We start from the raw sequence: 11,479 nt of genomic DNA, 5'->3' as shown, positions 1-11,479 counted from the left end.
TGAAAGGACTGACAAAACATACAACCATGTTTAGCACTTTCAACAGTGTTTTATGTATTTTCAAAGGGTTTCCTGTAAAATGATACCAAACTTTTGTATGTGCACCTCTGCATGTGGGTATGGGAAGCTTTTGAAATTGGGTGAGCCAAATCCTGGCGAAAATCCCCAAAATAGCCTCAAATGAATCATTTAATACTTAATATGTAAATTAAGTGTAAATAACTTACAGTAAAATTGTATGAAAGTGATGCATATCTGCAGAAAGTAGAGACTCTAAGCTTTCAAACAGTATCTCATTTGGGGTACTGGGCCCATGACAGACCATTCAAATTAAAGGAATATTTTATATTAAGTCATAATAAGATAATTTTGCACCACATGGTCCACAGAGTCAAACAAGTTAAATAGTTTCCTATCCAGTGGGTAATACAGTACATTTTACTTTTGCATTTATCATGGGACTCAATAACCAACTACAAATATATATATTTCAGAAAAAGAACATCATACCAAGCGCAAAATATGATTCTGGTAGTTTTACTTTTATTTCAATATTCATCATGATCTTACTCAGTCAATATTAAACATATCAAGGTTATATTTTCACAAAATGTTCTTTACATTATGTAGGAGGATATTATGTAGAAAACAGTAAACCACAAAAATTACTTTAGCTGGGTTTTCAAAGGCAGGGTCACATATATTTTTAATACTATTTGCACACTTGATACACGATAGAGACAGAGCGCAGTAATGCAAATTTGAAAACCACGCCCACCGGGCGGGGGCAATCCAATCGTCTCCATTGACTTTGTATTGCGAGAGGCTGCCTCCTTGTCATTTCTGGCTTATAACAAAAAACCGAATAATGCCTAAAAGCTGCTGTGTGACAATATGTACAGCTAACAAGCCAAAGAACCCAGAAATAAGTTTTTATAAGCTGTCGAGCAGTAAAACCCTGTCTTTAAGGAGAATAAAGTGGATCGCCTACTACGTTTCCCCCTAGTGGACACAGTTCTACTAATAGTATTACTATGAAAGGTTGCCTGTATCCACTTTTGTGTCTTTAAATGCTCGTTTTTTGGGGTCGACAGCTTACAAAAACTTATTAAGAGATTAAACTTAAAAACAGAATAATACCTAAAAGCTGCTGTGTGACAAGGTGTACATCTAACAAGCCAAAAAAAAAAAAAAAACAGGCAACTTTTCATAGTACTCCTATTAGTAAAACTGCTTCCCATAGTGGGAAACGTAGTCGGCGATTCACTTTATTCTTCTTAAAGGCTGGGTTTTACGGCTCGACAGCTTATAAAAACGTATTTCTGGGTTCTTTGGCTTGTTAGCTGTACATATTGTCACACAGGAGCTTTTAGGCATTATTCTGTTTTTTGTTATAAGCCAGAAATGACAAGGAGGCAGCCTCTCGCAATACAAAGTCAATGGAGACGATTGGATTGTTTTCCCCCCGGTGGGAGTGGTTTTCAGGTTATGACGCGCTGCGCTCTGTCTCTATAAGCTGCATTAAGACGCAGACAAGGGCATTGCAAAATATTTGTTTCAGATGCACAAATAATGACTTAAAATATTCTGTTTAAAAGTTTCAGACCAGCAATTGAAGAATTACTGAAGTTACAATCCTTTACTGACATACTACTGTACTAGAGCATGGATAATTTCTGCAGATTTATTTTGTTTATATTTTAGTTACAACTAGGCTGAATCTTAAAAATCAAACTTATTTTTACAAAGCAAATGTTACTACAAAATGAATGAAACAACTCTTAATCATATTTACACATTTTCAATTCACAAAAAGAAAAAAAATCTTTGATACATCAAAATTACCCCATGATTTACTCAACCTTAAGCAATCCGCAATACATATCCATCATCTTTCAGATTAAATATGGTAATTACTTCCTCTTAGAATGGTCAATGTTTCTCATGGGGACGTAAGGTATCCGAATCCAGAATGTCCTTGCCTTTCTCCGACCACCCACGTAAAAATTCCTGGCCTAATTACAAGTACCAATTGTTTTTTTTACAAACACCAAGGTCGTGCGGTAATTAATTGCAGTCTGAATCCACATCTCTGACTTGAATGCAAAAGTCATTCTGTACATCCATTAAGACCACTGAAAAGCACTTGACAAGCAATGTTTGATGTTGATAGTCTTCATGATGAATCTCAATGATCTTCTCTCATGTTTGTGATTTCACTGAATCAAGCTTAGTTTCTGCTGTACTTCCAGTTCCTCCAGCATCCTGATCTTCAGTCTTTAGTAGAGATTGCGTTTTATGAGATTCTGCTGTGTTCTGGTTTGATCCACTAACTTGAGTTTCATCTGAACCTGCTGCTGCAGTCTGAGTTTGAAACAAGATATGTTTTATATGTTTTCAACAATATATCCACAATATATCCACACTGTATCTTAGTTATGTTTTAGCACATTTTTGATGTCCCCCTTTACCTAACACACATTCAGCTCATCAGCAAAGACATCACAAAAAGGATCATAGTTTGGTTTAAATGGTCCTATTTTGACCCTGTGCATCTACCATTATAAATGCAAATGGCTAACAATTCTCTAGCGTTGATCATTGTTCACTGATGCTTCATTATATATTTATATTTCATATTACATGACTTTATTTGATTCTGTGTACTTGTAGTATTACTGTCTCTATTCTGTGAACTTGAGATTGCTGTTGCATTATCGTTGTTGTTTATTTTGTTCCCTTGTTACTGGGAATCATGTATTACTTAGTCTTTGTGAGCTATTTTTAGTTTTGTATGAATGATGTTTTGTATGAATGATGAAATTATCTCAATACACACTAAATGAATCATGAGAATTTATTAGCGCTTTCCAAGTCTTTCCATTTTGTTTTAATATGTAACACTTGACATGCACATTATCTGTTGTTTCATGCTGATTTAGTTTAATTCAGATTACTGATTGGTTTGGTGTATTCAGAGACTTACTGGATTTGTATTGTAAACCTTAAACAAATATTTTAATTTAATTTTGAATTTTTGCAGCTCCCACAAGTTAAAATGTCTCTGCAAGATTCGGCAGGTTTTGCTAGAAATTTCCCAAAGAAATAGTAAAGATGTCCACTGATTCCATCTGGCCCTACTCATAAGGTAGTATACTGGACCTCACACCTCAGTTTAAGAGGGAAATCAAGCATCTCAATAATATTTTCAGCCAGTTTGTTCTGCTCTTGCTCTCCTAAATGCAATTTATAAAATGCAACAGGGTATTTTTTAAAGAAGTGTGCACTGTCCTGAGGATCTTTTGCACTCTTCATTAGCTGGGTTTAGCTATCGCATAAGAAATGAGTGATGGAAACGGCAAATTTTAAAATAAAAATCCCTTAATTCACAACAAGGGTTTTACGCACGCTTGTGGTGTTTTTTTGATGAAAAAGAGTAAATGTGAATAATGGAAGATGGAAATGCATTTGTTGAATAAATTCTGATGCAGCAAACATTAAACCCACGTGAATGATCGTCACTGCACTGCTAGTAAATTTGACAAATTGTACCTAAATGTAGTTCTGTCTCCATTTTTCCTTGTTTACTAGTTTACCAATACCACCTTCATTCCCTCGAACAACTTAATGGAAATGCACCTAATTCGCGTTTTTTTTTTTTTTTTTTGAAAAGATTCACCTCACATTTCAATGGAAACCCAGCTACTGTTGCTGGTGAAGAGAGTCTTATTTACTGTCAGCCAGCTTAAAACTATAAAGTTACCCAAGATCAACCATGTTTTATGAGAGGCTGAACAACCTCACCATACTGTCCACTGAAAGGCAGTTGGCTTTGAGACTAGATTTTAAGGATTTGTTTAAGGACTAAGTCAGCAAAAACGTTTGGGTTTTAGCATTTAAATCACTTGCAGGTTAAACAAAAGACAATTTTTTCTAATTTAAGTTGTGGCTAATTGTTTGTTAAAAGCAGTGTAACAGTGTTTGCATATTGCACACATGTTTGTGTTTAATATACTGTATGTTTAATCTTTGTTTAGAAATGTCACGTTTTCTCTGAATATTTGATACTGTAGGCTACTGTATTTTTCTAATACATTTACATTCGCACAATAAATCATTTGCTAACTACAGCCATGGTACAGTTACAGGGACGTGCACAGGAATTTTGAGGGGCAGTTGCTCTGGAAAAAAAAGGGCACCCCCCAAAATAAAAATAAAAACTCACGGCCTATAGGAAGGACTGAGAATAACAGAAGTACAGAATGTCACATTTTATTAACCTTTGTTTACATTTCAACACATACATGCTTTACCAACAAAGAACAACAGCATTAAATGCTGACTTATGTGTGTTGTACACAAATGCACATAACTCAAACTGATCCTACACAGCTTTTCATGTCATGTGTAAACAATCAGGACACAGCTCATCACTTCAAAACTTCTGAACCAATGGTCTCAATATGCCAACATTAGATAGGAGTATTAAAATACAAATGTGTTGTTCATTTGAGGTGAAATATTGTCTGTGTTACAACATGTAAAAAATAAATGTGACAGATTCTGTACTTTTGTCTCATGTTCATCTTTTAATGTTTAGACATTTCTTGACTCCACAGCAAACAGAGGATTTTTGCCTGTATTTTCCCAATACTTATGAAGGGCACTTATACAGTATGTGTGTGTGAAACTACAACATACACAAACAGTACAAATCAAAGAATACAAACACAGAATAGACAAGCATTTCTATCAAATTATCTCTAGTCTCAACGTTAATGTAGCTTTTATCTGAAATTTCAGACAAGTAAACTGACAAGAGAGTTTTGCATTCACTAAGTAAGAGAATCTCCTAAGATGGTCTGAGGACATCGACAGTTTACACTTAGGTACACAATACAAACTGATTTTAGACAAAATTATTTTCTTGTGAATCTCATGTCACGTGTCGTGTGTGTTGTGAGCAGCCCTTACATACAGTACACAGTATACAGCGAATCAGACGTCAATCATCGATGGATTTTCTTCTATCTGTGCTTCAGTGTTTCTGGAGGTTGCACGCGTTTAACTGTGTCTGACGACGAACAGGTCACGCGTATATATTGGCGGGTACATGTGTGAAGTTTTGCTTTTAGTTTAAAGATTGGTAAATTCATATCCACGTCACCCAACACTGTTTATATCCTGCATGTTTCTACATAGGCTACGAGTAAAACAGCATCAGATGATTCAGTTTTTGCGCGATCTGAACAATTCATTCAAACTGATTCGCGAACCAATTCAAAACGTTTGGCCCATTTGCTTTGTAAAGAATCGACTCAAAAGACTCACTTATTTGCATTACTTTGTAAGGAATCAACTCACCGCCGCACAAACAAAGTAAAACTACAATTTAATTTTTCCACCACGGAAGGGCAACTTGAGTCGAGAAGGGCATATGGGCAGTTGCCCGGGCAACCTGAGCAACCCCCCTGTGCACGTCCCTGTACAGTTACTAATATCTATAGTGGTCAAAAGCAATAGCAAAAGTAATAGGTCAGTATTATCGAATTGCAGATAAAATATTTTTAATAGCTAGGTTAGGCTTACATGTTTGGTATGGAATGGGAGCAGCAGGGGGTGCCAACCTCATATTTTTCCATAGGGCCCAAAATTGCTAGCGGGCCATGACAACGTTTTTTGATAAAGTTCTTTGTCATCTTATTTTTTAATAAGTGACATGCAATTTGCTGACAGTAAAACAAACTTTGACTTTAAAATTAATTCCAGTGACTTTTTGAATGGATTGCTCTATGAAGTTATATTTTTCTTTCTGCTGTTTTAAACATCACATGTTTAAGTGAAGATGTGTTCTTGCGGTGTTGTTAGCCAATCAGTCATTACTTAATTTTTCTTCAGATTATAGAAAATAGTCACTTGGCATTTATGCATCTATAACTGAGCACCATTAAAGGAGCGGTGAATCAAATACTCAATTTTAACTTGATAATTTGTTATATAAGAGGTCATCATACTTAAATGAACATCCTGCAAGTTTCAGAACTGAAAACGTCCGTGCTACTGAAATATAACCGTTTTTGGCACCAAGCCAGTAAAACAAGCCAGTGTGGAATTCGGAAATCTATGACGTCAAAGTAGAATTGAAGTACCGCCCCATAGCCAAATACAAGGACCACTTTTGAAGTCCCGCCCACAGCTTCGCGTGACACACGTGTGTCTCAACAAGTAAATATGTCTTTAAAGATTGACAAATGTAACCAAAATGACTTTTAAATACATTTTTTCTGAGAGACTTTTATTTTGACGCGGTGATCTGTTATGAAAGACTGGAAACGCATTTTCGGTTGTGGAAGAACCGCGTGGGAACAACACAGAAGTTAAATACTTTAATTCAGAGGCTTGGAACATAACATTAAATGCCTGGAAAAAGTTTGCTTTTGAAGAAGTTCCAGCTCGTGTGGGGAGTGTTTGTTAACTTTGTGTACACGGATTTATTTGGAAAGAAGTCGATGCTGGATTTGCAGAGAGACTGTGATTAAAAGCACCACTTATATTGGATCTGACAACAATGACACAGCATTATACACAGTAAGACATTTTACTTTATTTAAGTTACTGCGTTTCACTATTGCTTTGTTAGAAGAGATCGCTTGATATGTCTGTTGTAACATCCGTGTCTAAACACGTATGTTTGACTGTTTTAATGTACTAAAAACATTAAACGATTAATAAAGATACACCACTTAACAACACGACTGTAATTTAACGGTAGAAATATACAGTGTTATTTATAAAGAAGGATTTATCAGCCGCAGTTTAGATTCTGATGCCCGTTTACTGTGTTGTATACGGTAATTTAGGCGAGTTACGTTTGAAAGGTCAAACACTCAACAAAGCTTATTTTTTATCATATAACTGTGGTATTTAACATTACGTGAATGTAAAAGCAACCTCACAAGCACAATCGAATTATACAAAGTTATTGATAAGGATTTATTAGCCGCAGTTTAGATTCTGATGCGCGCTTACTGTGTTGTATACGGTAATTTAGTCACGTCGAGTTTTGTTTCTACTTTAATATACGTATTGTCATTTATGCGTATCATATTTAGCACCCAGAATCTTTTGTGGCTCAAACATATTTGTGTTCGGCTGCTATTTTTATCACATTCATGTTTTTAAAACATTTCCCCACATGTAATGACGGGGAACGAAGACGTCCAATCATAGCAGTGGGTGTTTACGTCCAGGTCTTCAATGCGGCCCGCCCCTTCAAACGAACCATTTCTCCAGACAGCCACTAATCTATGTTACAAAATAGCCTATTACTTATTGTTTTTGATGTTTTTGAATGTAAAAACCACGCGGACATCAGAAGTAGACATCAGGCAACAGTATAAAACAATAAAATCGACAAATTCACCGCCCCTTTAAAGACAGGTCACAGCTGAGAAGTTACATTATCATTCAGATGAATATCAATGCTAACAGGTATAAAGATATTTAATACCTGAAGACCTTATTACTGAACTGCTTCTGTCAAATAAGCGAAACATTTATAATGCTGGTAATTTATAAATCTTTATATACTCACTGCAGAATGTTGGTCTGATCTGTTGTCTTGCTTTTGTTTACATCTTGCTCCAATCTGCATTAATGCAAACCATGAATTTTAAAAAATGTTTACACAACATTTTCATAACTTTGGACAGTTATTTAAAGGCGCACTTATCCATAGTTTTCCTTCTCTTTAAATGTGTTAAACTTTAATAAATGAACAGTATTTTGACAGTAATGTTTTAATCACAAACTCACACATGACAGACTTTAGTCATATCAATGGACCTAATAAAACCTGTGTTTTTAAATAGAGTAAGTGTGTTTCACCTTCATGATGGCTGCCATTTTGAGATCACATGACCAACTAAACTGTGCTCACTTTATCTCAGTAACACCCACTTAATGAAAAATTTGGGTTGTCAAATTATTTATTCACCTGTACATAGGGTAAACCTGTTTCTACACTGATATCAGTAAACAAAAGCATTTACTTTAGCATGATGCTGAATTTATAATAAGTGTCAGCGTGAAACCTAACGACACTGATATATTGTCCAACATAAATAATAAATCCTTAGTGCACCTTTTATATCAAGTGAGAAGTCTTTTGATATTTCAGGTCAGCGGCACATAACAAATTAATGAGATTAAAATGATATAGGTCACCCACCTGACAATACTGCAGATCCTTTTTGATCCCTGTGGAGGAAAAGATCATCAGAGGATTATTAATAGACAAACCTGATTTCAACAGACAAACCAAATATCAAATCAGTCTGTATTGCTCATTCTTGGATTTATTAAAATATTTATTTATGTATTTATATTCATAAACGTGGAATCATTCAAATTTGAGAAATAAGAAATATGTATTATTATAGTTTAAAGGATGTCCAGATGTATTTCTAAAGGCCCAAAGGCTACAATAAATAAATAGCACACACACACGCACGCACGCACGCACGCACGCACACACACACACACACACACACACACACAAACATCAGACACATGTATTTATTAAAGTTCAGTTTGTACTTACATGGTGCAAATATCATTAACATCAGCACAGACAGAGTAAAGAGGATTTCAGACGAAAACACAGTGATTCTCAGATCTCCCATTAAACCTTCACTATTAACTGAAAATAACAATAACAATTAGACTGGAGACAGTTTTCTTTAAACATTATTACTGGTTTCTTTAATGAATTAACAGTTATTTGTTAAAAAATAACAGCATAAACAGATGTTTATGATATTATTAGTTATTAATGAATTAGGAAATGATTATGAATTCATGTTTTGTGTATTATAACTGCTCTAAAAAGTTTTAAAAATAGTGAATATAAATTAAGATCAGAATAATCTGACCAGAATGACTAAGATCAAGACATCAGGTGATTTCTATAACAGTAGTAGCCAGTCACACAGTAAAGAGTAAATTGATTTTGCAGTTCATATTTATATTTACCAGCTAAAAATTTTCACTAATTTAAATAAACAAATCAAAGCTGCATGATGTTAAAGTGTTGTTTACTCACCTGTTTTCAGTATCAGTTCAGTCATCAATGAAAGAGCGCTGATTAAAACAACAACAACTGATCCAAACACATACACAGCAGTGATACGAATGAAATCTGAAAGTGAATACATTAATTATTTTTAGAATAAATGAGACATGTCAATATACAGACAAACCCATACAAAGTCAATATTGGTCGAAACACACACTGTAAAAAAATCTTTGCTGCCTTAAATTGATTTGTTTAATCAACTCAGATTTACAAGTAATTTCCACTTTTATTTATCTTGACTAGAGTTAAGTTGTTATAACTTTATAAATGAAGTTGACTTGTTTTAACTTTTTGTTTTTAAGTCATAACAACTCATCTCTAGTCAAGATAAATACTTGTAAATTGAAATAACTTGTAAATCTGATTTGATTAAACAAAAAATGAGCATTTTTTACAGTGTACACAATATCTCCAAATTTAAAATAAAAATCTTTATGATTTATTTTATTCTTCAGAATGTTGATTCTAGGTAGAATTAATTTATGTTTAGTTAAATAAGTTTTGTTGTAATTATTTGTCTTATGTTCATGTATTTAATTTAATTGCATTAAAGTATAGAAATACAGTTAAGACAAAAAAAGAAAGAAAGAGAAGATGAATACTTTTAAACTGGACATCATAAAGTTAATTTAGTAAATATCTATCAAACATCAACATAACTTATTCAAACACACACACAAACTAGATATCTAAATCACATGAGAAATAAACAAAAGGGTTTGAAAACAATACACTGGAGCAGATGAATAATACTGTACTATAATCTCCATGTGACCCCAAACATTTCCAAACTATCCATAATACTTGAAGAAATCCAATCACGCAGGCCCATCCAACACAATCTGTATGAAGAAAACAACAACAACATATCATCCTTATTATCAACTTTGTATAAATTCATTCTTCATAAGATATGCAGAATTTTACAGATGTAAACATACATTATCAACTTAGCAGTAAAGAAACTGCTGCTTTCATTTTCAGCAAACAAAGTATAAATATTTGTATAACCATTTAAATATTTAATAATTAAAGACATAAACTGGACACGATTCACAAGAGACACAAAAAGAACAGAGATAGAATGTTAAATCCCTGAACAAAATGGGAGGGAGGAAAGTAACAGTTATCTCATGTTAAGTTTTGCAGTGAATTTCCATTCATTGATGGCACCAGATGAGATTCCAGTTTTTTGCTCTGTTTACATCTGGTGTCCTCATGTCTCCCTTCAGAAGGACTATGACATGTTGACACAGGTAAGCAAGAACCTCAAGCATCTTTTCAGAGTTAGTTCCTCACTATCTATGCGCTTTTGGTGTCTTAAGGACCGTTCCACAGGTACATTAATTATTTATGTGTCATTAAACAAGCATGAAAAACTGTTAAACCTTTCAAATAAGGATCTTTAAAGTTTATGGATCTTTAAGTTATCTTTAAAGTAAAAAGGGACATTTATTTTTTATATTTGGTGTGTTTTAAAATTATTCCAAAAGATTTTCTGAATATACCTTTTTCATTTTCCAGTGCCATGATGTAGAAATACATCATTACTGCAGTCAGCAATAACATCATTGTAGACCATACTGATCTCCTGGCCAAAGGTGAACCTGAGGAAGATTTTTAACAGAAATAGATTGACTTACAAAGACAAAATACTCTTTAAAATCAAGATCATCATTTACCAAAAAACATTGCAGACAATTTACAACATAGGTCCATTTGAAAACATTGGTTAACTACATTAACTAACAATGAAGAATAAACCATTTAAAATCTTAATTTTAACATTTACGAATACATTTTTAAAATCAAGTTGTAACTGTTAACATTAGTTAATGCATAATGAACTCAAACAACTGTATGATCATTAACTTACATTAACAAAGATCAATAAATTCTATAAAATATTTATATTAACTTATTGCTCATTGTTTATTGCTATGTTTATTAACTAATGCATTAACTAATGTTAACAAACAGATTTTTTTTATTTGTAACAGAGACCAGCTAGTACACGAAAACTGTACACTATAACCTAGATCAGTGGTTCCCAACCTTTTTAGCCCTAAGTACCCCCACAGCCCTATCAGTAAGGCTCGAGTACCCCTTCATCGAAACTAAACCAAAGTTGTGTTTTAAAGACAAATAATTAGTAATATTAATTAATTTTAAACATTAAGGTAAAAAGCACTGACTGATGAAGCATGTTTTTCAACAAACCACTATCATTGCGATCAGTGTTTGCATTTTATCAGCTCATTTGCATTTTAAAAGATGCTCAGGCCTACAAAATGGCAATTTTGACATGCTATAATTAATTATCTGTAGGTTGTTTTGAGATAA

At 33.7% G+C, this 11,479-nt stretch overlaps 1 protein-coding gene across 1 annotated transcript in view; it reads right to left on the bottom strand.

The window, feature by feature from the left end:
• Window positions 1–1,474: 1,474 nt before the first annotated feature.
• The window catches only part of LOC135768452 (uncharacterized), a 54,997-nt gene continuing 44,992 nt past the window's right edge, over window positions 1,475–11,479 (bottom strand). Inside the window, exons 13-19 of the mRNA XM_065277677.2 lie at window positions 10,645–10,743; window positions 9,895–9,978; window positions 9,104–9,199; window positions 8,603–8,701; window positions 8,231–8,259; window positions 7,595–7,648; window positions 1,475–2,364 (exon numbers count right to left, since the gene is read on the bottom strand). Of these exons, the coding sequence (XP_065133749.1) occupies window positions 2,203–2,364; window positions 7,595–7,648; window positions 8,231–8,259; window positions 8,603–8,701; window positions 9,104–9,199; window positions 9,895–9,978; window positions 10,645–10,743 (623 nt within the window). The 3' untranslated portion in view covers window positions 1,475–2,202. The remainder of the gene's footprint in view (window positions 2,365–7,594; window positions 7,649–8,230; window positions 8,260–8,602; window positions 8,702–9,103; window positions 9,200–9,894; window positions 9,979–10,644; window positions 10,744–11,479) is intronic.

This window comes from Paramisgurnus dabryanus, chromosome 3, assembly GCF_030506205.2.
Source record: "Paramisgurnus dabryanus chromosome 3, PD_genome_1.1, whole genome shotgun sequence".
NCBI lineage: Eukaryota > Metazoa > Chordata > Actinopteri > Cypriniformes > Cobitidae > Paramisgurnus > Paramisgurnus dabryanus.
This window is presented reverse-complemented; position numbering and strand designations above follow the sequence as displayed.